The 26,957-nt window shown below is 40.8% G+C and overlaps 1 protein-coding gene across 3 annotated transcripts; it reads left to right on the forward strand.

Annotated features, from left to right (window-relative positions):
- The first annotated feature begins 102 nt into the window (after nt 1-102).
- On the forward strand, nt 103-26,957 carry dpf3 (double PHD fingers 3). 3 transcript variants are annotated; one of them, XM_086263645.1, is made up of 12 exons: nt 103-384; nt 10,659-10,819; nt 13,130-13,237; nt 16,077-16,210; nt 16,600-16,695; nt 16,944-17,016; nt 17,416-17,457; nt 18,291-18,428; nt 18,562-18,690; nt 23,349-23,461; nt 23,768-23,849; nt 23,992-26,957. In XM_086263645.1, exons 1-12 carry the CDS (start codon nt 353-355, stop codon nt 24,057-24,059), a joined length of 1,176 nt encoding a protein of 391 aa, XP_086119771.1. In that variant the 5' UTR covers nt 103-352; the 3' UTR covers nt 24,060-26,957. The 3 variants fall into 3 exon arrangements, 2 of the variants coding, with proteins under 2 accessions (XP_086119771.1, XP_086119772.1); XR_015124995.1 differs by lacking the exons at nt 23,768-23,849; nt 23,992-26,957 and adding an exon at nt 20,871-21,540 and having other exon boundaries at nt 23,349-23,462; XM_086263646.1 differs by lacking the exon at nt 17,416-17,457 and having other exon boundaries at nt 23,992-26,956.

Raw genomic sequence — 26,957 nt, forward strand, 5'->3', positions numbered from 1 at the left:
CAACACCCCCCCCCCCCCCCCCCAAAAAAAAACAAAACAAAACAAAAACAAAAAAAAACATTAGAAGTGAGACTGTAATAGTATCCCATGCTACATAGCATTCATGTTGTGGTTTTCACTGATAAGGCTAAATCAAGTTAATTTCATGGTGTTATTACAATCTGGGGTCTGGGGCATTCATTTTGACAGATTTATCTGAAGCCACGCCTAAAGTCCTGATGCTGGTGTTGTATTGGCAGGGAGCACAGCGCACAGGACCGCATTGGCTGTTTTTTTCTTCTTTTTTCTTTTTTTCATAAGGGTCCCAAACTACACCGAGATTTGGAATATTACGTTATAGTCCTACAGGAAGATGGCGACTGTCATTCATAATCCTTTGAAATCGTAAGTACATTTCTTTTTTGTTATTATTATTTTAACGAAATTACTGCATCGTGTAAGATGAATGTAACGAGCTATTATGACTGTATGGGGATTACACGCGCTTTTAAATAAGTCTAACATTTAACACCTTTAGTATATACTTGGGCAGTCTCCGTATCTTCAGGTACCGTTGCCTAGTTGCTGTATTGTGCAATACGAATATAAAAGCATGCACTTATGCACGGTGTGCGAACGGAAAACATCACCAGTCCGCGCGCAAATGACTACATTCAGTTTCATTTATGCATAAAGTTGCGGACATTCCACTTTTAAAAATAAATAGAATTAAAAAAAACCTCGTCTGTCAGAAGTTTGCCTGCGCTCCTTTTCGGGGATATTTGTGTAGTTAATATAATGCAAGTACTGACACAAAGCTCCCACTGCGCGACTCGTGCTTGTCTGAGCCTGACAAGCTCACGCACAGCAGGTTATTACATTAACTTTAATTTGTGTGCGTGGAGGAATAAACTGCTTAAAGCCGATCTTGGCGGTTTGAAAATGCATTTGTAGAAAAATAATGTATATGAGCATGGGTTTAAAAAAAGGTTAATGGGATGTGATCCTAAGTAGAGTAAAGATTTAGGGGATAAAACCAACTTTCATTATATCACAGAATGCATGTCCCCCCCGCCCCTGCTGCTGGCTGACGGCAGATGTTTACCACTGGTCATGTGGAATGCGCAGTGTTTGACAGTTTCTTGTGCAAGAGGCAAGTGTTTTATTAATTTGAACGGAATGCTGCTGCGGGTCCCTTAAAATAGATTCTGAAATGATGCTCTTATTTTGTAGAGCTCTTTATTGTTGTTGTTTTTGTTGTTGTTGACAACCAGAAACATGTCATACATGGTTACTGTGTGGAGGAGGGGGGGGGGGGGGGGGGGGGGGGGACTTAATGCTTCTGTGTTGTACCGAAACAGATTAGGCTGTAGGGAATGAAGGTATATGTGTTTGCTTTTGTGTGCATGTAGAGCAGCAGATTAGAGAGCGTCCCAGTATTTCAGTGTTTCGCTGGGTCCATCTGTTAACGGAGGTACACGTAAAAAAAAAAAAAAAGAAAAAGAAAAAGACAGGCTGATGCTGGGGCAGAGGGAGGGAGGGAGTCCCATCTGCCCTTTGCATGCAGCAGGGCTTTCTCAGATAGACACCCCCCACCAATCTAATATCTGCAAAAAAGGGAAAGCGATATGCATATGGACACGGGACCCCACCTACCACAACAGACATACTAGTATAAGCTCAGAGCAAAATATGAGAGGCAACTGTAATGAAAAGTGTATGTGAAGTGTAATGTGTTGGAATGTAAGACCCAATATCAAGTAACATGTGAGTTACAACCTTGGGAAGTAAAGTCGCGGTCTACGTTTTAGACAGAGTCTACTGTGTTTGAAACAAAAGGCCTTACTTCTGAGTCGTACTCAGGATGTGGCACGTTAATAATGCGCGCTCAGTGAGGACGTGGTAATAATCTAGCCTGCTCTCTTGTCAGTGCCCAGCTCTGACAGATGAATTATAACCATAAGGAACATGGCAGTAAATATGTCTGGCTTTGTGGACTCGCTCGCTCATGTTTAGCAATGCATATTTTCCTCGACTGACTCAAATTCTCATTTTCAAAAAGACTTTTGGTAATTGAATCCTGGGAGGCCGGGTGGGATAATGAGAAGCTGACATGAGAAGTATTCAAATAAGCGCTGCGATTCATATGTAGAGATGTGCATATCGCGCCTGTTACCTTCTTTCATTAGAGTTGGATTTGTAAATAAAAACCAAAGAGCTCAGGTGGGATGTGGATTGGTTGTGTTTGCACAAGGATTGAGAGAACTTGAACTCAGATTAGAGGAAATGTAAGAGAGATGTAGGGTTGTCAGTGTGTTTGGGGTCGTGGATTTTTATTGTGGGGTTTTTGGTTTTTTTTGCATGTCTGCATAGACGTGCGCCCCTCCCCCAGTTCTTGTGAGAGGGAGCGTGAGTGAGTGATGGAGGTGGGTGGAGGGGTGTCTGTCTGGCTGCATTTAGTCCTGCTGCATACATTTATACTACACTCTGAGCGCTGGGTTGAACCCTGGCCTTTGTCTATCCGAGCTCAGGGAATGGGAATAGAATGGTTTCCAGGCACAGACAATTAAATGGACAGGAACATTTTTTTTTAAATGGAAACCTCCAAGCAGTGATCAATGCTTTTTCTTTTTTTCCATGTTCTGCACATGGAAACATTTTTCTCTCTCTATGGGTATATGTGAGACTTTGGAGAGCTGAGAGATAAGCATGTGGTATCCTTTACAATACAAAATAGAATCTTTTATGTTGGACAAACATTTTATCCTCCACATTTCCTCCAGTAATGCTCATGCTGAGTTGAAATGACGTATGGGTCAAGCCATGTCTACACCTTCCACTCCTTCACCTCTCCTGACTTCTGGTGTCTCTGGTCCTCCACCTATCCCTCAGCAAAACAACAGCAAGAGCATCTAATTCAGGGTTTTCCCCCTTCTGCAACACCCTTTCCTCTTCAGCTGTTTGCCCTGCCTCTCTCCTTCTTCCCTCCACCTCAGACTGCACTTTGCACCTTTCCCTTTTACTCCCTTTGTGTGTCTGTTTGCGTACAGGCAGGAGTGTGTGAGTGTGTGTGCATGAATGTGCTCGTGTGTACGGTCATTTGTGTGTTTGGGAGAAAAATGAGTGTGACAGGATTTGAAAGGGAACACGTGTGCCCCAGGACATATCGAATCCCCACCCTGTACCCCGCCACCCCCTTTCCCTCCCATTCTGCCTCCTTGGCCCCTCCTCCTCCGTCTCCCTTCTCTATGCTTCACACTGCTCGACCTACAAAGTGCTACACAAAGAAGCCGATCAGTACCCACATGCTGTTGCCCCGCTTCACACATCCCCCTAGGGCTCCTACTTACTCCTATACTGGATTTGATCTCCTCTGACCATCTTTTGCTCAATATGTGGTTAACCTCCAGCATTCCCTAATGCTATTAACTTTCCTTCGAGATGCTGTGTATATGTTGTACTGTCCAGCACAGTCTATTAGAAAGATGCATCTGTGTAATGTTACAGAGATCATCCTAATTACTGTATTGTGAAAGCCTGTGCCTCTGACTTGCGTCCAGGCACACAACATTTAAACAGTTCTGCATGTTTCAGGGCTCCACCTCTAAAGTATTTGACACAGTCTCTTTTGCAGGATTGTTCAGTTTTCCTGTAACTCAAGACTTTTATCTATTGAACTGCAAATGCCACAACTGTACTGTACTGCGAAGTGGAAAAAATATTTCAGAAAACATGCCATACTGTTATAGTCCATGACATAAGTCATCATTTAATTACCAATCAGTGAATATACTGCTCCAATACAGTACAGAAGCTGCTCATTTAAACTATAATTAACAAAAAACAACAATAAAAACAAAAATTGCATGCCATGGTCTGTATTGATGAACCGCTTATACTCCTATATGTGAATAACAGTATTGGGTCACCTGTACACGACACCTGCTTGACCATGGAAAGCCTGCCGTGAAGCTACCAGTGCACAGTCTTTGTGATGATGTTAATGTCAGATAAGGTCTGAAACTCTGAATTTACTGAGTGAGCAGATTGTTGGTAACTTATGAGCCTCATCAGTCGATGACCTCGCTCTGTAACATTACATCAGGGGTCGGCAACCTTTCTGATGATGAGTGCCATCTAAAATCTCCTCAGAAGTCAATGTGCCATATGATTGCATTAGCAATAAATTTAATAACGCTCTATATTAACAGTTACAGACTATATAGAAAAACTTTATAGAATGATATTTGTTCGCAGATGTTTGCAGCTATCAGCAAAAAGTTATCAGCTATTTTGAAACAAAAAAAAGACACTTTTTTATCCATAACAAGAATTCAAATGAACTGTAAAACAGAAAATGCAAATGCTATTTATGGTCTCCTCACAACAATGATAAGAAAAATAACATGTGTATCTCTGTTAATACAGAGACACACATGTTAATGTGATCTATCCTCTCCCACTCAGAGGCACAGGTCCCCGAGTGTCCAGCATTCAGATGGCTACCTGAGGACACTCTTCGTGTGAGAGAAAATCTGCTCACACAGATATGTAGAGCCAAATACTGTCAATAAGGCCTCTGTAGTTTTCTAAAGACAGTTAAACTTGTCAGGTAGTGATGTCCAGCAGGTGAAAATGCAAGCTCCATGAACACGCACAGCTGTGGATTCCAGTATTGTTGGTATATGTATGATTTCTATACATTTTACGTCAGATAAAAACTTTGGTTGTAAGATTCAGATAATTATTTAATAAAAGCCAGACACTTTAAATGAGAATAAGAAAGAAAAGTATTTCTTTGTGCCCCACTTTCCCTGTTTGTGCCCTACCTGGAGCCCTGGCAAAACTTTTCTAGACCCGCCCCTGCACAATTACCAGCTGTCAGCTAAATAGAAAAGGATCCTGGTGTTATTTGTCTCTCAGAAACAGTTCATAACTTCCCTTCAACTCATTCATGTCACCTAAAAGGTAAACCTGTTTCAGTAAGGACATCTCCTGGTTTCATCTTCATGTTTCCCTCTCACCACATATCCAAACCGATATCATGACCAGAAGCTTTACGGCTGTGGCTCCAACAAACATCAGCTGATACTAGAAATTAATATTAAATCAATTCTAACAACAGCTGATCAAGCTTAAACGTGCTGCTGAAAAGACACAGAATAACTCCAGCTTTGTGTCTTTTCTTTCATTCTAGCTGAAGTCCAGGACAAACTGTGTTCCTTTTCAGCTCAATACGAAATGCGTAATATTTTCTCTGAATATGTGACGATTCTGTTTTTTACAGGACGGTTGGCAACTCTACTAACTAACCTTATGAATAAAATAAAGTTCACTATCAGTAACATCATAGCACCCACCCAGGTGTATAGAAACTCCGTCATGCTAGCTAGCACACAGTACGAGTTATTGTAACTGACTGTAAAGTCAGCACAACGAAAATAAACTCCACCTAAACTTGGTGTATATCTGACCCAGATAGACTGCAGGTCATAACTTCTTACCCAAAGTTCAGTTCACCTGACACTCGGACCTGCCTCCCATTTCCCCTCATCCACTTGCTGGCCTCTGGGAGCTGCGCCATAGCCACCACCAAACAACTGAGTTATTTTTACACACCGGCCAGCATCTGGCCAATCCACCACCTTTCATTGTTTATACCATTACCGTTACATCTTGCCTGATGGCCAGTCCAGCTTGTGCCATCAGTTAACCCTTGGTGTGTCAGCTGTGGCAGGCGTGCAGGGTTGCTGACCCCTGCTTTACATGGTCTGCCACTTCATGCTGTGGTTGAGTTGCTGTGTTCCTTAACACTTCCACTTTGCAATGTTACATGCTACTACAGCACCACGCTCAGATTCAGTAAACTCTTTATTCTTTCAGTAATGTTTGTGGATAGGTGTGTGATTTTATACCTGTGGCAACTGGACTGAAAATGCCAGAAATCAAAGATTAAAAGGTGTAGCCCAATACTTTTGTCCATATAGTGTGTACTAAAAACCTGGCCTTGATGGCCTTGATGACTGATATCCGCCCAGTTTATAAACTAGTGTGATAAAGAGCTGCCTACATCTCAAAATTACAAATATATGTAGTGAAAGAGCAACAGTTTAATCTGCTATGCATTCACACCTGCAAACATGCCTGCCCCCAGACACACAAACGCTCCGTCCAAAAGCAGGCTCAGACAGTTTAATATGCTGTAATTAGGGTCTCATTTTGTGGTTAAGAATTGGAACTATATTAGTCGGTGCTTGCTGGAGTTCACCTACAAAAAGCATTTTTGCATGTTAGCAGATGCAATAATTTCTCATATTTGTGTTCAGAAGAAAATCAGCCCATTAATTTTACCATCCATTTTCTTCCACCTGTCCAAAACAGAATTGCGGGAAGGGGGCCTATCCCAGCTGTCATAGGGCAAGAGGTGGGGTACACCCTGGACAGACTGTCAGTCTATGGCACATGACACTTTTCTTATTTTATGTGACCATTCATAATGTCGTTTTGTGAGTTTATTTATTGCGAAAAATTGTTAAACTAAGCACTAAAGTGCTTTTAACTTTTACAAGCCAGTATAACTCACCCTTGTTAAATTAATGCAACTTAACAATTAAGCTTAAAGTTGAATCAGATGACCCTGAACCATCCCGTAGTTATGCTGCAGGGGCATAGGCCTAGGCTGTTGGGGGCTTCCCATGATGCACTGAGCACTTCTTCTTCGCTTATCTGTTTTCACTCTCTGTGTGTTTATATACCACTACTGCATTTAATCATTAGTTATTATTAAACTCTTGCTCTGTTTCTCATAGTGTGTCTTTTGTCCTGTCTCTCTGCTGTCTTCTCTTTCCCCTCACCACCAAGTGGTCGCGGCAGATGGTTGCCCATCCCTGAGCCACGAGTTTCTTCCTGTTAAAAGGGAGTTTTTCCTTCTCGCTGTCACCAAGTGCTTCCTCATAGGTGGTCGTGTGATTGTTGTTGTGAATTGGCACCATATAAATAAAATAGAATAGAATTTATTTTTTCAAGTCAACAGGTTTGGATAATAAGTAAAGGCAGTTTATCACACATGGGAACGAAAGTGTTAAATGTTCACATTTGAGAACACAGGTCTAAATTTTGGGGGCCAATTTTTTTTCTTTTTGTGTTAAAAATGCAAAGACTATTAAAAACAAAGCAAATAATCGGCTGTGAGATACAGTAGCACATTATAGCAAACTGAGATGGGATCAAAACACCAAGAAAACAGAGAGTCTTGAGAGATTAACACAAATGTGAAGAGACGGATGACAGTGATTTATTTTGCTGTTGATGAGTTCTTTCAGTGGCTAAATATTCAATTCACCGAGGAGGAAGAGAAAGTGACAGATACGAGTAAGACTGATGAAGAGAAATGACAGGAGATATCCAAACACAAAGGCTGATTAATGGAGCCTCCACTCCCCTTGGCTAAGGACTGAGTACCACATTAAATATTCATAACGTTCATTAGCCCTTTTTGGACTTCCTTCTCTAGCATGTGTGCGTGTCAGACCCTGTTTGCTCGCCTTGAGCTGAATGCAAATGAAATTAGCCCCTCAACTGTTCAATGATGTCTCCCTTTAACTGTGATACATCATTAATGGGTACCTGTGAGGGCAATAGCCCCTGATGTCCAAACACAGAACAAAGGATGGGATTGAAATGTTCTTTACCTCTGTAAGCTTTTACCGATAGACCTACCTGCGCCTATAGGTATAGAATGAAATAGTGATCCAAGACCAATGAAACCTATACTGACTGTTGTATACACAGCTCTTTTGTGCCAGCATGGAATGAGCTGAAACAGTCGTAGTGGTGCACACAGACACAAAAACACACTTAACAACTGCAGATTCCATCAGTATCCAGGAAGCTGGTGTCCAAGAGGAATGCGTTCCCTGACATGCAAAACTCGCCTTACATAAGCTCCATCACTGCACTCAGCCATACAGTTAACTCACGGTTGGAGCACAGAGCAATTGAGGATAGTCAAATCAAGTTTGGGTAAGAATGTCTCAGGACACGCAAGCCGCAGACAGAAGTCTCGGAGGCATCCTCATACACTATTTATTCTCACGTAATGAATACAACACGCAGACAAATGCACAGCAGGCAAACGAGCTGTGCACGAACACTCACTTACGTAAGAGTTTATGAAGCCGCCCGGGGAGGTTATGCAGACGCTTTGTTGTCGGAAACGGGACAGAAACGTACAGGCAATATGGGATGACACGGGGGAGGGAAAAAAATGAGGGAGGAAGGATGAGGAGAAATACCCGTAGGCACACACACACACACACACACACACACACACACACACACACACACACACACACACACACACACACACACAATTCAATCTAGCCAACTGATAGTGACAGCAGAGATAACACTTTACCTCTGGGAACATGAGTTATGTGACAGGAAGTCTCTTCTGGAGATTTGGATTTGAGTGGATCACTGTGACTGCTGGTCTCATACTGTAAAAACACGTGTCACAAAAACCACCAGCTGCATCCCTCATTTCTGGAGATCTCTGCACAAAAACCTTAGTCAACATGAAGAGAATTATTCCTGATATAAACGAATTCCAGTCCACAGTCACCAGCAGATTTGAGTTAGAGAAATCTATAACACAAACAGCAGTTTGACTTATATTTGTGGACTTATGGGTATCACTTGTTGGACTGTTTATTGCCTGGTAGCAATCTTGGAGTTTCTGCTGGCTGCCTGTTTCTGAAAGGAGCTGCTTCTCTCTGACATTAATCCAAAGTCATTTTTGTAGCACTGTGGATTAGATTAAATATACTTTTGATAACAATTAATTCTCTGTCAGTGCGCCCCAGGGTGGCTGTGGCTACAATGTAGCTTGCCATCACCAGTGTGTGAATGTGTGTGTGAATGGGTGGATGACTGGATGTGTTAAACGCTTTGGGGTCCTTAGGGACTAGTAAAGCGCTATACAAATACAGGCCATTTTACAATTCACAGTGAGCTTTGATGGGATTTCAGTGGCATTTCTGCAATTATCATTCCTTAATAACACGAATAACTAGAGTTAAATGTGATGATTTACCTGAAGTGCGTGTGTCAGGCAGTGCTGTGCATCCAGATATAGGACACAACAGTCCTTTGTATGTTTCCAGACATGTGATATGTTTTCCACTAGGACTTTTTGCCTCCCATAAAAAGCCATTTCTGTTACTGCATTTACATTCTACAAAACTATACCCTCTAAAGCTAATTGTTGGGCTAAATTTTGAGAGCCAAAAAGGTCACCAAGCAATTAAAGGTACAGATTTGCATGATTCCTTCTACACTGTGACGTGTGGTCAAACCCAGTAAAGAGGGTTCTGGGTTTAGACGAGCCTTTGTTCTCCCTGCAGATGCAACATGTGGGGAGTAAAACAAGGAAAACATCCTTGTCCAGATGCACCAGTATAGCCAAAGTTGAGGTTCACATTTAACAAATATGAAAAACATGCAGCTGCCATTTGTTCTACACATGTCCGATTGTTCAGTTTTCTCTCTTCCTATTCCTATTTATGTCCTCTTTGCTCTTACAAAGTAGGCACCCCCTTCTTACTTCTTATGTGACACTCACCCCCTCTTTTCCTTCATCTTATGCATGCACTACCTGGTTCACGCTCCACTGCTAGTCACTCCACTTCTTACCCTTCTCCCTTCCCACTATCCATCCCTCCTTCCTTCACCCTCTGCAACCTCCATCTCCAAACACTGCACATCTTTGTGAGATTCAGTGTGACCAGAGAGCTGGTCTTTGTCCAGCTTGGCATTCTTTACATATCTGTGCGCAGTATCCACAGACCGCCCGTCTTAGCTTGGCCAGTCAAAGAGACGGGTGATAGGCAGCCAGATAGACTATGATATGTAAATAAACAGAAAAACTGACGCTGTTCTGCTGCTTTCGATATGTTCCAGCCTAGCAACAGAAAGTCCTTGTGGCATTATGGAAAACAACCTCCTTGACACTAATTATGCTGCATTGGATTAAATGATCAGGGATTTCATGCTAAACAGAAAAGTCTCTTTTACATGTGTCTCATTTAAGAAAGACTTAATCATTAAGGGAAGCAAATAAATCTTGGTTTGTTCTCTCTGACTCTAATGATCTTAGCTGCAGAAATCCTGCTGTGAGACTGGGACTGTGTAGGTTATTGATGGTTCACATCCTGATTTGTATCCTCTTATCAGTCGATGCACATCTGTTTATAGCACATCTGTTGTGTGGACTTCATTGTGGCACACTTAGTCATCTACAAATTTGACAGCATGAAACATTTCATCTCCTAATCATTTCCTGTTATATTTGTCCTCACTGTTCTAATGCCAATCACTTTCAGTTCAGCTGCCTTTATGCTGTAAAGCCAGAACAAGTTTTTGTATTATACTAACACCCAGCTGATATCCAATTTATACTAGTGGCGTTAAAGATCCACAAATGTTAGCATTTAGTTAATAAGATATAAACAGTTGTTGTGAGTGACTCAGTAGCCACATATAATGCATTTAATTCAGATGTTGAATGAATGGGGCAGTTGATGTAGAAGTTAATGCTAACAAACCTGATGGATTACACTGGAATCAAAGCTGTGTGTGCCTGTTTTCCTAACATGTTCTTCGTGTTTCTCTGTGGACAGGCTTGGCGACCAGTTCTACAAGGAGGCCATCGAACACTGTAGGAACTACAATGCCCGACTCTGTGCAGAGCGCAGCGTGCGCATGCCCTTCTTGGACTCACAAACCGGTGTGGCACAGAACAACTGTTACATCTGGATGGAAAAGCACCAACGTCAGCCAGGTGAGAAACACCGCAAAGGTTGAAAAATGTAGCAAAAGTTATTCATTCATTAAGTCTGCATTTGGAGATATCTGCATTTTTTTGCTTCAGGGAGATGATTGATGTCACTCTCGTTTAAAAATTCAACATAAGGCTACAGCTACTGGCTGCAGCACTGAATGCAAACAGTAGTAAAAATGTAAACTTCTAATCTGTACTGCCACTAGTGTGGATTTTTTTAGTCACTAAATACAGTATGTCATATGTAAAGACCTGATCAGGCTCTATTCACGAATAAAAAAATAAAAATCATTCTTGAGTAGGTGCACCATTTAACTCACTGGGTTAAACAAATAACCCATATGCCATGAGGCTAACGCAGCAGCCCAGACTTGAAACCGCCCCAGGCCATTTGGTGCATGTCTTCCTCTTACTAAAATAAATCAACTAAAAAAATATCTTGAATAAAGTACCTGGGCTATGGTTATACCTCTATAGCTACAAGTTGGCAGATATTAGAGCCCAACCAATTTATCAATGAGCCAATATTTTCGGCTGATATTAGCCTTGGTCTGATCTATCAGTACTGACATTTTTACCATCTGATAAATGAATACTTCAAAAAGAGAACAGACAGGAGAAACGGCTTTTATTTTGCATAGTTTGTCCAGAGGGCGCTCTGCAACATCCCTATCAGGCTCTCAGCAGACTGGGCAGTCACATTTCCCTAACAAATGTTAAGGAAATCTGTTCTTGTTTTGTGTGTCTGAAAGCAAAAAAATATCGACCAACATATCAGATTATTGGATTTTTAAATCACTAAATATCAGCATTAGTATTCGTCTTAAAAATCCTGTATCATCGGTGTCTAGGAGATATTACATATCAACTAACTGAACTTCATCAAATCTTGTGAGTGTAGTTTATGCTTTGTGTGACATGGCACACTATGTTTATAATAAACCTTTTTTTGGCCAATAAAGCTACAGTAACTCTTTTTGGAGCTGAAAGAACTTAAACTAAAAAAAAAGACTTTAAAAAGAACCACATTATTTGTTTGCTTTTGGGATCTGAATTATGATTTTGGCCAGAAAGAAGTTACTTTCTCAGATTTAAGAAAAGAAGGAAGAACAGCTCCCTTGACTTGACTATGAATATACAAACAGTCAGTCTACAACTCACTCACCGATACAGTATATCTGCTAACAAAAGTCAAAAGTCTGAATTACTGCTGGATTAATTTTTTGGCCAGAAACAATCACTCCTCAGGGAATATTGAAATGAGCCTGCCAGGAAACCAGTGCAGACTCCAGGAAATGACTGTGAAATATAGCATGTTAATTTGCGAGCTTTACAAGTTCTGGTAGGTGAATTTAGAGCTGGGCTAGCTATTAGCTTTTGCCTTCCAGTTTTTACGCTAAGCTAAGATGAACAGCCTCATGCTGGAGCTTCATCTTCACTGCACAGGCATGAGAGTGGTATCAATCTTCTTGCCCAACTCGCTGCAGGAAAGTTAATAAACATATATCAGAAAACACTGATAAATATGAATTAATGGATTTCCTCCATCAGTAAAAAAAAGTCTGCCAGCTCATCTTTTGTATATTCCCCGAGTTACTGTTTGCTGATTTATCCTTAAGCAGTTAGAATGCATTGTGCACATCTGGTTCTTCTGTAAAGGCAAAGGGAACAATCTGCTATTTACTGGGAGCTGGACACAAATAGCCTGCTCTCCATCTTGTATGCAAAGCCCTTCAGGCCACACCCTATACTTTGTGGCAGACCTAAGTCACATTATATGCATTTATTCTAGGTTTATCCCTCCCCCTCCATCTCTTGATTTTTATTCACCGCTCATGCAGACTTAAAACCCCTGTTTTTCATCTCTCCCTCCTACGTGGCTATTGGTGGAATACGATTAGGGTTTGAGAACAAACAGCATTTGACTGGAAAAAAGTAAAACTGCATCTTCTCAACATTAGCATACTGATGTATCTTTTGGTACTTCTCAGATAAATGTCATTAAAAGTCTTCAAAGAGCTGCAATTTTAGCTTGCGAGTGATACATAGTCTCTAGAATTTGATCACAAGAGCTGGACCCCTCTGAATATATGGGGTAGTGCCTGAGCACTACTGAAATCATATTGCAACATATTAAGTGTCAGGAAAGACCAGGTCTCTGTGTGCATTACTGTGTTTGTGTGTTGCAGAGCTCAATGCAAGGTTTGTTAAAATGGTATGCTTGCCAGTGGTTGTTAAAATTCTTCCTGTGTGCCTGTGTGACTCTCTGTGTGTACATATATATGGATACATATGTGTGTGTGTTTCCAGGCCAGGCAGCAGGACAGATGTATACCTACCCCGCTCGTTGCTGGAGAAAGAAGAGGCGACTCCACCCTCCCCTGGATCCCCAGCTCCGCCTGTGTGAGCTTCGACTAGGTGAGACAAACAGCACAGCCATGCAGTGAAAGTCAAGACCCACAGTTACGCAACGGAGCCTACTTTAATGCATTTTATTTTATTTATTCATGCCGTCACATAAATACATCTGTTTTATTTGTGGCCTCTGTGCTGCTGGGTATCTGCATGTAGCTATTGCGCACGCTTGCTGCCTGGCCATCTGGCTCGGGTTAGCTCGTCTCTCCTACCAGGTCTCCAGGTTCATTTTCTCCCTGGAATCAATGCCGCCTCTCTCTCTGTTCTGTGGCTATAGGCGCACATATGCATAGGCACACAAATACCCCCCCCACACACACACACACACACACACACACACACGACTCTTGCTGCCCGTTGCACCACAGAAGCACCCTAACTGGGCCTCTATAATCATTTGTCCATGAGGCATAACAATGTAAGTGAGTCCTATGAGGTGGAAGTGTGTTCTCTCTTATGAGTGTGTGCATCCATGCATGCATACAGAGTGTGTGTTATAACGGGTGGGTTGGGATTTTAGCAAAAGGAATGCCCCCAGGAACCTGTGAAGGAGGGGAATGAAGGCAAGTCTTTGTTTCTGCTTTTCTACTCTATTGTTTCCCCTCTCGCTGTCTTCCAGATGCAATCTAATACTCTGGAGCTTTCCGCTAAGAATGACTTGCTTTGCTTTCAAGATGAGGACAGAGAGTCCTTCTGATGAGGAAAAAAAAACAACAAGAAAAAAACAAAAAAACAAAAGCTACAGCTAACCAGCTCATCAACCAACAAGCTTGCATAAAAACAGAAGAAATTAGAGAAGGTAACACTGTAGTTAAAGAGGCATGCAAAACTTTCGGACGCCGAGAGTAGAAGTGCAGAATTCTTGTCTTTTGTTTTTGAGATATCCTATTGTGTAGTTTGGACCAGATGTCTATCATAACAAAACAGAAGAATGTGAATTCTCCCCTCGTGGGCTTTTGCAAAATGCTTTATGTTTATTTAATGCTTCCTGAGCAGAGAGGTTTGTCTCTGTGAATACACAGAAGCCATGCCACATATGAATTCCTTGTTCTTGTAGAGTTTCGCTTTTCCTTTTTCACGTCCCAGGTCATGTTAGGGTTTCAGGAACCATTTTTCTGTCCTCTCAACTAGTCTTCTATATAGCAGGTTAAAACAAAACACATGAGATCTGTGTAGGAGCAGCAGAAGCCAAGATATCCTGACTGTGAAGTCACTATCAAAATCTCACAAAGCAACTCAGCAGCATCTTTCATCGGGACCACTTCTTTCAAACATCCAGAAACCTCTTTCTGTCACCTATTTTGATCCTCCAGAGGGAAAAAAGGTGTTGTGCAACTGCTTTCACAGGCTGAAGATGAGTAAACTGGACTTTACATGTGAAATTATTGATGCACACCTAAGAATTTAAATCCAGGCAACTTGTGCATGCATGTATTAAATGAGGCAATGTGTTCTTTAGCCCCAAAAAAGAAGGTAAAGACACGAATGAAGGACAATCTAGAGGAGGAAAGTGGGTTTCATGTACAGGAAGGAGGTTGTCAAAAGAGACCAAAGTAAAGGACAACATGTATGTGCTGGGGAGGGGAGGCAGAGTGGTGGTTGAATGAAGAAAACACAGAGGCAGTGCAAGCACAAAGTCATAGCATACAGAAAGACAAATGAGAGGAGGCGGAAGAGGAGGAGGGAAGACGCAGAGGTACAGAAGCTCTGTATTCAATAAGTGTCTTACATCCTCAGCAGCTGTGCTCGCTCCCTGCTTTTCTTATCATAGCCTTAGTTTCATTCGGCTCTCATCCTGGTATTAGAGATGAAAGGAGAGGACAAAGAGGCAGGGCTGCTGCAGCAAGTTCGTCTCTGTGGAAATGAACAGAGCAAAAGCAGGAACGATGAAGGAGATTAGATAGGGGGAGAAATAAAGAAGAATGAGATATATGAGAAATATTACAGGCTTAAAAGCAGTGAGTGTTTTTTAAAAATATATGTATTTGGCTAATTTCCTTCCCATAGCACGCTTGTCTTATCTTTTATTGATGTTGGATCTGGTAGCCTGCTTTTCATTATTCCCAAAGCTCCCTCCTTCCTCATAAAACCTCGTCCACCCCGATGATAATCATTAAACTCTGTCACCTACCATCTGTGCTAAATTACCACAACTGCACCTCACATAATAAAACGATAAATAAAATAAATGGACCAGACGACCTGTTAACGAATGACTTTGAGGCATTTAGGCAAAATGTAACTAAATACACGTGTAAGTAACCACAGAGCTTCTTTCTTCTTTCTTCTTCCTCTGTATTTATAGGAAGATATATTTACTTTTAAATGCCGTCACTCTATTTTTCTTTAATATCATCATTATATGATTTTATCTTACCAGCGGCAGCCTGGAGAGCACAGGCCGACATGAGCTGCATGGCTCACAGGCGACTTCTTATGGTGGAATATATGTTTTCAGTTTAGTAGCTTAATCTAGCATACTGCAATAAAAAATGTTTTTACATTTTTTACAGATAGATTTGAGCATCACTGTGGTTCTGTCAGGAGATTTATACTGTACAGTTGTACTTGTAAGTGTCGAGAAGCACGAGGTGCAGTGTGAAAGGATGCATTCACATAAGAGCTTTACTTATAGCAGCCTTACACCCCAAGTGCTCCTTTCTGCCTGACCACAGGTTAACAGCTTTTAGCCACTTTAGTACGAAATGCCGGGATGAAAAAGTGGGATTAAAACACACAGGTTGATGCACACTTGCCTTGCTATACACAGACACATACACATGCCACCTCAAGTGGTCTTTGTTTCCTTTTTGTCATTCCCTCCTTCGCCTTCTCTCTTCAGAAGCAGAACTGGCTCCAAAGCGTGAGGGGGCACCGGGGGAGGCCACAGCCCTGGAGGCCCTACTAAGGGGGGACAACCTGCTGGAGAAAAAAAACAACCTCAGTAAGGAAGATGAGACATTGCTAGAAATACAGGTATGGTTAATAAGATAAGGAAGATTAGTATATGTCACCAGTAGGGGTCCCTTTAACTTCATGTATGCGTCTCATTTGACATCTTATTTGGCCAATGCCCGAAGTCCACTCTTCTCTGAGGTGCAGCCAGTGTAAAGACATGGATTTTTTTTTTCAATAAATCACAGCAGCATCTCAAGTTTTGTTTCTCCACCAACTTTCCCTGAAAATTGGCCAGGTAGATTTGATGTCTTCCTGCAACAAATGACAATGAAAACCCCCTGACAAGTAAATCAAACATTAACCAGGAGAATTGTAAATATGTCTGTATCTATATATTTCCAGCTTCCTGAGACCTAATGCTACCTCTGTCTAACCCCTGTCTTTCTGTTTGCGTTTGCACTCTGCAGAGAGTACTTGAGGCAGAGGAAAATGGGGATGGCTTCCATGACGATGAAGACTTTGAACTCGATACTCCGAAGAGAAAGAACAGAAACAGAGGCAAAGTGAGTGTCGAAAGCAAAAACAGGATTTATATATGACGGTGTGTGTTTTGAATTGTAATGCAATACAGAATACAATACAGAAAAATTGTCACATTAGTACAAAATCCAAATAAGTTAAGACTCAACACCACCATCAACCTGAAAGCAGAATACTTTACCAGCATTATAGGATACAGTAAGCTTTTTTTTTTAAACTTGTGTTGGAGGAAATAAATGGATGATCACGAGTGTCTTGTGTATCCTTTCAGAACCGAGGCTCGAGCCGCAGAAGGGCAGAACCCGTTAACATCGAGGACCAGGATAAACCTTATGTCTGTGACAGTAAGGGCAAAGAAAACTTCATTCTTTGTACATGTACCATCCTGCAATCGGTGCGATTACAGTCACTGTGTTTTCTCAGAGCAGAGATACTGTGTTCTCCTGAGATCTGGCTGTTAAGAGAAAAAACACGTGTATCAATATATATATATATATATATTTTAAAGCCCTCTCTCTGTTGCTAAGAGCAGTCCTCTGCAGCATGAAGAAAGAGTTTGCTGTTAATCCAGACCTGACCAGCATGCCACTTTCGTACTTGGACAGAATTCCTCAGTAATGGATTGCCGCGGGAATTGTGGCTAGAGATACTGACTGAGCCTCAGACAGATGAATTTCATCCTCGTTTTTGTGTCTTGTTCTGTCTTTCCGATATTGTTTGCTTTTGTGTCTTCTCTGTTCCAGATAGATACAAACAAAAGTATAACTCAAAAAAGGCTGAAGAAGGTATCTTAACCTGTCTCCATCTTGTCTTTCTAGGAGCTTCTTGAGCTGTCTTTATGAATGGCCTTTTTGCTAGTGGGCATTTGGCGTCCTTGACTGACTGAATGCTAATGCTCTGAATATGTGCAATGCTTTAATTGCTTTAAGGTAGTCTAGGCATCCCTGTGCAAGCACTGCATGATGCTAACAGTAAACCTAATGCCTCAATGCTTGCTTGTTGCAAAGCATGCGCCAACTGATGCTTAAACACCAGCTCATCTAAGGGGTGCATGCTTAATAGGTTTCTCTATAGCTGTGTGCGATTCTTAGATAAGTGTTTGCACTGGTTTGATTTATTTCTATATATTTGAAAATAGAATTGATTGGTTAATTGTTGTTAAGGCTGAAATAGCTGGATCAATAATGCACCAGAGAGCTGTGTAATGAGAAACGTCTATAATGGCTACAAGGCCAGTGTACCCATGTAAAAAATCCTAAATGAACATGAAAATATCATAACAAGTCTAGGTCAGCGTTAAAAGTTTCAATAAACTTGCTTATAAAATACTTCTATGTATATATAGAAATATAAATAAATGAGATGATTTTTCTTTTAAGTCTTTGTCTTTCTTTTAACTTTGCTATAGTTCCACTTATTTACCTTAGGAAACATTTTCTTAGCAACAAATAGTTGTAGTTATTTCGCAGATAGAGGTTCCGCCTTACCGTCTTCCACTGACTCTCTAGGTGTTCACAGCAACTAACTTAGACCAGTGTCATACACTGATGTTTTCACCTGACAGTGTGCAGTTTTCATGGTTTTAACTTTCCTGTGATCTAAAAAAAAAAATCTGTAGTGTGTGGAAAGCGCTACAAGAACCGGCCTGGCCTGAGCTACCATTACACACACACTCACCTGGCAGAGGAGGAGGGAGAAGAGGAGAAGGAACCAGAGATGGCTCCGTCTTCTCCTCAGAGTTCAGAGAACCATAAACGTAAGTTGCTGGCTGGTATTTAATCATACTGATTAACGGGATATTTCCAGGTCACAAAAACTTGCACTTACTTACGAAAGCTCAGACTGAATGGAAGCTCGTGGACCATTCCCCTTATTTCTCCTGCTAACAGCTCAAAAGGGCCCTGATGGTGCTGTTATCCCCAACGACTACTGTGACTTCTGCCTGGGAGACCAGGACTCCAACAGGAAAACAGGACAAGCAGAGGAGCTGGTGTCCTGCTCTGACTGCGGACGTTCTGGTGAGTCCTCACTTACTGGTCATAGATGGTTTATGTGAAAACCTGAGATTTTGTATTTGCCTAAGCACTAATTGATTGAATTGCAATAGTTATATAATCCCTCCAGTAGACTTAGTAGAAAAAAGTGAATGCCATATTAGTGATTTCAGTAGGACAGCAAGAAGGCGTACTAAGAATGTGCCCATTCACTTTTCTGCCAAGAGTGACATGAAAGTATTGATACAACTCATGTGTCTGTTCATATACAGTTTGCACCATCTAAGCTTAACACTAAGTTAATGGAGACCATTTGTGCTCATTTCCAGCTGTATATTTTTATTCATTGTCTGTACTAAAGTAGCTTTGTATCATTCGTATTTCAGAATGAAAATTGTTATCAAACACTGGGCCTTTATGCCACCTCTTAGTTCATCCTCTGCCTGAAACAACCCACATTATTCCTTTTACGACCATCGTTCCTTTAAGCCAACTTTCTTCCAGTTGGCTTGTGTTTTGTAACCTGAAGGTTTCAGCAACTTGTGGGAATGGCTACTGTGCTCACAGCCAGATTTGTGTGCCTGCTAATAAAGTTTCTAACGAATGTACGTAACTCTAAGAAAACTCTGTACGTATGTGACAACAACAGCTCAGTAACTGGAGTTTAACTGGCTTTCCTAGTTGTTTTCCAACTTTGTTCCCACTGACTTAAGTGGAAAGACAATAAAATTTCTCAAGTGGAAACTATTTTTTTTATTAGTTAAGCGTAAATACTGAAGTATGAGATTTGATACCATGCATAAGGTTAGGTTTTATGCATCTATTACATGGTGTCCCTGGTGGGTGATGAGCACTTGCTTCACCCCCTGAAAGTCCCATCTGTTCCAGCTTTGCCATTACTGTCCTCCACCTGGTGGTCTTAAGCCTGCCCCCCTCTCCATAAGCTTAGGCTGCCCATGTGCTGTTACCTTGCCATGGAGGGTAGGCATGAGCACTTGAAGCTATATTGTTGGGAGGGTTTAACCCTGGCAAGGCATGGCAAAAACAGCACATGACCCTTTGTGTTTGGGGCTAGGCATCGGCTAACACCTCCATCTCATAAAAACTCCAGCAAGTTACAGAAACTTTCATGAGAACACAGTACACTTAGGTTAGCTTAGTCCAATTTAAAAGGAACAGTTAGCCTCGTTTGGTTCAGAGATAACAAAATCTCCTTTTTGGTTTTTAAACAGATTTAAAAAACAAAACAAAATGTGAACTTTAGGTGTGCTGGTAAGATGTTGTTACCTCATGAAAGAGCCTGTAACCCCACCGCTCCTGCCCGTTCTACATTTTTATGCTAAGCTAAGCTAACTGCCCTCTAGCTGTGTGTGAGTTGTATCAATCACTTCATTGATCAGAAATGTGTTGTCTGCTAGACTCATACTTTACTTTAAGTCTTACTACACATCTCATTTTTGTTTCTCTTTACTTCCTTTTTGTCCACGATCTTGTTCATGTGTATCTCTCGCTTTCTTGCGATGTTTATCTTTGCCACACGGATTTAAATTGTGTTTCTCTATCGGCCACAGATGTGATGCAGTTTAAAAGTTTGCATCAAATATAAAGGAATAAATTACACACATATATTTAGGAGGGAGATGAGGGGAGGTACATGTTGTTACCCAGTTTAATGTAGTCCTTCTATATTTCAGAACAAGTTCCCCAAAAATTCAAACAAATCTGTACCTTCAGGTGATAATGTAGATTTAGATGCTTTTGGTGTGCAATAAAAGCTTTCAAGTGTCTCTTCAATGGGGTTGTCAATGAGCCTTTCAGATCATAAGAACTGAGAGCCAACCACAGGAAAGAATCATACGAATTTGCAGAATCTGCCGCTTGCTTCCATCCTGCATGCTTCTCCATGTCAGCCTCGTTCATCAGTAAAGACCTCTGCCTTTAGACAACATGCTTTCACTCTTTTGTTGCTCAGTTTTCATGCATTATCCTTTGGCACATGTGGCTGCATTTTTCCCCCTTTTTTCCCCCCGTTTTGTTTCCCACACTAGCCGAAAACGGCATCTGCTGGATATCTCAGCAAAAAACCTTTGGTTGAATCATTTCAGCAAGCAAGATGTTGTCTTACTACGGTAGAGTGTGCTAGAACAACTGGGAGACTGTGTGGCCTTGTCTGTGTTGCTCTGATGCTGATGTTTTCATGGTAGCTGGAAGAGGAGGAGCGAAGAAGGATGGGAGGAAGCGGAGCACTCTCGAAGAATTGTTCGGCAGCGCGTCAGACAGCGAGGCCTCCACGTTTCATGGCTTTGAAGATGCAGAGCTGGAAGATATTTCGTTCTCAGACAGTGATGTAGTTGCTGACAGCTAATAATGGGACAACTTGACTAGCTGAGCCTTCTGCCATTAAAGTTTTAATTGAGGGAACAATGAAAGACTCATGAGGCACATAATGGACCGCAGAAAACCACAGTGAAGACATTTCTGGAAAGTGTCTTGGAAAGGATGCAGGATATATATTCACATATGCTTCTGCTTGGGAATTTGTTTCTCATGGACACACTAACATATATTTTTTTACCATCCTCGTGGATTTTTCAACAGTTGAGCCATTTTCCATTTTTCATAAACAAAAAAATAAATAAATAAAAATGTCCTTACATTTGACTTTGCTTGCATCAGATAATCAATATAACAAACTATACATCTTTGCTACATGCCACTTAAATCTGGACCAAAAACGTTGATAGCGCTGTGGACTACGGACTAAGGAATTAAAAACATGACTTTTCCATGGTAAAATGAACACGTGACATGGGGGAGGGAGGCACTTGGACTCTCAAGTCACTCCACTAGCTAAAGAGGACAGTGAGCAGCGAGGTAAGAGCCAGTCACCACTCCATTATCCATTTAAGCCAACAGGATGTCTGTTAAAAGTGTCTCAGCGGATTTCTTCTCAACTGCAATTCCTTAGAGTAATTTGTGAGGACGGCAGTAACTCAAATATCTACACAGGTCACATTCCTTGTTATTTTACCCATGAGGCTTAGAGGGATCAGTGCGATCAGTGTTTTGGGCTTCTTTCCCAGTCCAGATATATGTCAGTTCACCCTTGCATATGGCTCATTGATACCCCATTGACACCAGTGTACTTATGACTGTCCTCTCATAACTGTGATGATGTGGGCAGGCTACAAAAAACAATGTTATTAAGGCAGGCAACAAGAGGACCACTTTACATATTTCTTTTTGTGTTGTCATGGTTGTAGTTTTACCAGAAGAGGATAAAATATGTCTCGGCTGTGTTTAACTGTGCACACATGATTCCATGTGTTTTGTTTTCATGTCATATAATCACTTGCTGTATACACTGTCAACACTGTCATAGAAGACAAAGACAGAGAAACACGCAGCCATCTGGGTGAAGAGTCAAATCCTTTTTTTGTGTGTGAACTAGATCACATTAGAGGAAATATTTCACAATGTTAGCCAAGTCATTTTATATATATATAGCACATTTAAACACAGCAGACATTGGTCAATGTGCTACACAGCAAGCAGCTAAAACGAAATGTAACGCATTTGGATGAACTAAAAACAATTTAAAGGCAAATGAAATGAAAGTTAAAACATAAAAAGCAAAACCACCTGGAGAGCGGCAAAAGGACACACACTGGCCACTTTATTAGGTACACCTGGTCAACAACCCGGTCCAATATGTAAATGATAAAGGTTTTTGTATAGGGATTTTCTAATCTACCTGAGTAGAGCAGAAACAACAACATGCTTTTCTATCTAACATTCATACTCTGTTGGATGCTTCAGAGAGCAACTCTGGGTTCATTATTTTGTCCAATTTGGCATGCAGACTGGAGCAGCCGGGAATCAAACCAAAAACCCTCCAATTAGTGGATGACTTGCTCTACCTGCTGAGCTACAGCCACTCCATTAACGTAGACAACACAACCAGCTAAAGTTCAGGAAGACAGGGGATTAAAGTGATCTTGAATGCGCCATGTTTGCTGGTGCCAAACATGGTGCATGGTGGGTATTTCAGAAAGTGCTGATCCACTGGGATTTTCCCACACAGCCGTCCTAGCCATCACACAAAGCATCAAACCATGAAACAGACAGATTACAACAGCAGAAGACCACACCAGGTGTTACTTCTGTCAGCTAAGAACAGGAGAGTTAGGGTAGAATTTACATGACTTTACCAAAATTGGAAAACAGAACCATTGAAAGAAACGCTGCCTGGTCTGATGAGTTGAATTCTGCTTGGACATTCAAATGGGATACTTTGGTCCCCTTAGTACAGTTGCCATCTTATTGCCAAACATGTTCATGCTTTTAAGACCACAGTGTACCCATCTACTGATCCAGAAGGATAATGTGCTGTCACAAATTGCTAATCAGTGATCGGAGTTTGTTTGAACATGACAATGAACTCACTGGCCTTCACAATCACCAGACAGATGGCCAGTGTTAAAATTAATTCAAAACACGTAACTGTTACTGGGCAAAGCTGCTAGGTGAGTCACAAAATAAGAGAATAAGAATATAAAGCTAGAAATCAGTTTAACAGATCCACTTTAAAATCACTCCAAAACAGTTTGTAAACTTTTTTTCGGCAATCCACTTCTCCTGCCCCTGCTTCCCTTTGTCTTTGTCTCATCGTCCCGACACAGGTCATCCGACATGTCTGCAGTTCACTGAGAACATGATGCAGGCCGTCAGGACATACCAGTGGCAGTGCATCGAGTGCAAGTCCTGCAGCCTCTGTGGCACCTCAGAAAATGATGTATGTATCACAGAGGAAAACCTTGTGCCAACCTTTGTGTCTCCAGAAATGTCGGCTCTCACTTTGAATTGGCTGTGAAGCTGTGGAATGACCTTTCACCAGCTTGTGTGCAGCCTATCAGAGAAATAATACATATTAAATTATCTGTGTGTAGATATAGAATTATATGGAGCCAAGTACGCAAAAAAATTTGAAAGTCTGTAAAAATTAATTAAGATTTTAATTTTATATGCAATGTGCAACCAGCAAGCCCCTGTTTTATAATGTATTGTATAAAATAATGACAGTGACTGTGTGTTCATGCAGGACCAGCTGCTGTTCTGCGATGACTGTGACAGAGGATACCACATGTACTGCCTGAAGCCACCGATGACCCAGCCTCCTGAAGGTACCGCAGCCGAAAGCCACTCTGACAGCTTTTAGTGTACATCAGTGGTGCTATATTATTATATTATATGTTTGAAAGCTGCTACAGGCAAAGTCTATATATGGAAAAGATTTCAACCTTTCCTTCTCTCCTCTCTGTACAGGAAGCTGGAGCTGTCACTTGTGTTTGGACTTGTTAAAAGACAAGGCCTCAGCCTATGGAGAAGCATAAAGGACACACATTTTTTAAAAGCACATGTAAACACAATATATATATATTTGTACAGATGCACTTACTGTTTGACATATACTTTCTCCCAGATACAACCCAACACACACACACACACAATACCCACAGATACACACTCCGGTGCATTAGCAGGCTCAGGGCTTAGTTTCCCGTGTGAGGCTCAGAGATCCTCTACCTCTCATAAAGCCAAGCAACACTCACAGATGCAAATGCCATACGCCATCTTAAGCGTAAGTCAGCTAACAGCAGATCTGCTGTTCCCTCGTTTCTCTACCTCACCTCTCAGCAGACAGCAAAAAGCAAAAGCAAGATTGATAATGGCCAATACGGTGTAGAACATGTGCATGTGAAGTACACGTTTATTTTAACTGCATTTCTGCATGTTTTCCCCCCTGATTTGGATTTATTTGAGTATGATTTGGAAGGTGTTTCTCCTAAAGTATTTGCTGAAGCTGCATCACTTCCTTCCCTTGTAGCTTAAGTTCTCCAGTGGGGGAACCTTGAGTGAGTTTGACTAATGTTTGTTTAGATTTCTCCTTCCAGCTCTACTCCTCTGCTATGTTTAGACTTTACAGTGACATTCCCACTTTACATCTGGACAGACTCAGTATTAGTTATGCCATCTTTCACAGGTTTTGTCAAGCTTGGTGAAATTTATATCCTGCGTTAAGAGGAAATGGGGCGATAAAACAGCCTCCACTATCATTCCCTTTGGAGCGTAGTGACTTTATAGCCACGTCTGTTTTTCTGTATTCGTTCAGTTACCAGGATACTGTGGTGCTCAGTAGGACACCTTACTAATGGTGAAATACTTTAAAAAGTAGAATTAAAAAATTATTCATCTAAATTTCATCTGTAAATCTGTGGTTCCCAAACCTTTTCTATCACCTACTTCCCAGCCAAATTATAGACTGATTGCATTTTATTAAATAAATACCTGAAATTTCTCATTAAAAATAAAATTTTACATCTTCAGTGAGCTAAGAATACAACTTCATACTTTATTTGACTGACATGTCAATGAGCCAGAGCTACAGGTTTTCTTCTCAGTAAATTTTGACATTAACCTGAATATCGTTAGCCTTGCTAGCATCAGAGCGCACTTTTGTTCTTTAAACAATTCCTTATTAATCCTTCTGTTTTTTATAGTTAATTTGAAGGGAACGCTTGCAGTGGTAGATTCACATATCACAGTTTAAACAATTTATTTTCCTACACTTTTGCTGAATTTGGTTTTTGTCTGAAAAAATAACTTCACTAGCAGCTGCTGCTAGCCAGCTATTTCATGCTAACTCCATGAGTTGATTGAACGTTTTAAGCTATTCAGCCCACTCATTTTAAAAGAAAAAACACCAAAAAAAGGGTTTAATCAATACCATCATGCCTACAAAGCCACAACTAAAACGCTGAAGCTAAGCTATCAATTTATTTTGACATAGAAGGTAAATGGATATGTTACTAATGACAATAATGAACATCTTCTATTTAGGAGCAAGGCTTAATTAAAAATGATTTCTGTGAAAAAGGTTCAATAACTAGCATTGTGATTTTAGCCTCTAACCATACATCATATCTTTAATTGGAGATTGATTATAACTCTTCATCAGACAGCAATCCAATCCATTTCTTATTATACTCAAGTCTTTCAGTGTTGCCTGTCCGGTTAAGTGCTTAGAAGTCCAATGCTGTGGACTGGTCAGCAGTAAGTAGTTGCTCTTTCTAAGCTTTGATGGAACAGCCTTTATTTTTTGAAAAATGTTCAGCTTTTATTGTTTCACTCTAACTACCCATACATACACAGGTATTTTGATAAACATAGCCTTTTCTATGCATTTTGACCTTTCATCCAAGGCACTGAAAATGGGAGCTTCGTCCAGGGTGAAGATTTTCAAAAAGTCACGTTTCTTAGTTTTTTTCCAGATTTTGTCCACTCTTATCATCTTTTTTTTTTATATCAGACTTTGCTTTCTGCTAGTTTTTTTAGGCTCCATATTGTCTAACATTTCTATAAGGTCAGGTTTATACCATCACCTGTTGCTTTGGCAGCATGCTCTTTCATTTGGGTGAAGACATCTTTCAAAATGAACATCCATATAGAGGGCCTTTCCAACAGTTTGGGAACCACTCGTGTAAATTTTCCAATGCAACGTGTTTATAATGAAACCTTCATACATTATTATCTCTCAAGGAAGCAGCATATACTGTTGTGTCCTGTGTTTTGTATGCAGTTAAAAACAGAATATATTCTGGGAGTGCTGCATTTGTACAGCTGTGTGAATAAGGTTAATGTTTACTTGGTTCCATGTTAGACTGAGCACTAAAATCTGTGAAAACTGTTTATATTATGAAAAAAAGTTGACTCTCAAAAACGAAACACCTCAAGAGAAGAAATGAGAAAAAGAGAAAATGATCCTCAAAGTACACATAGTGTGCTTCTCCTGACAGGATATCACATTTTGCATTTGTGTTTTGTGTTATTATGTGTTTGTATTTGATAACACGTTTCCACTGACAATCATGAGGTAGCATAGACACATTATTAACACACTGAGGGTTTCACTGTGCTTTTCTCTGGTGAGTTTTCAATATCATTTGCGTCTTCCTTACACAAATGTCATGTACGGTGTTTTTGGGTGGGGAAGAGGGGGTGATGCCATCAACTACAGTGATCCAAATGTGTGATGTTTTGTTAAAATAAATGTTTCATTATTGTGTTAAAATAAAGAGCTTGATTCTTGTTTGCTTGTATATTAAGCATATAATGAAAATAGCCCGGTCAGTAGCAGACATGTTTCCAATTTCTCCTGTGGGAATACTCTCTCATTCCAGTGAACTGTTTTACATAAACTGACAATTAGACATTGAAGTACTAGCCAAGAT

The sequence above is a fragment of the Aulonocara sp. 'chitande type north' Nkhata Bay genome, linkage group LG15 (assembly GCF_057382095.1).
Source record: "Aulonocara sp. 'chitande type north' Nkhata Bay isolate Kocher_YH1m ecotype deep benthic linkage group LG15, A_spYH_male_GT1.1, whole genome shotgun sequence".
Taxonomy (NCBI): domain Eukaryota; kingdom Metazoa; phylum Chordata; class Actinopteri; order Cichliformes; family Cichlidae; genus Aulonocara; species Aulonocara sp. 'chitande type north' Nkhata Bay.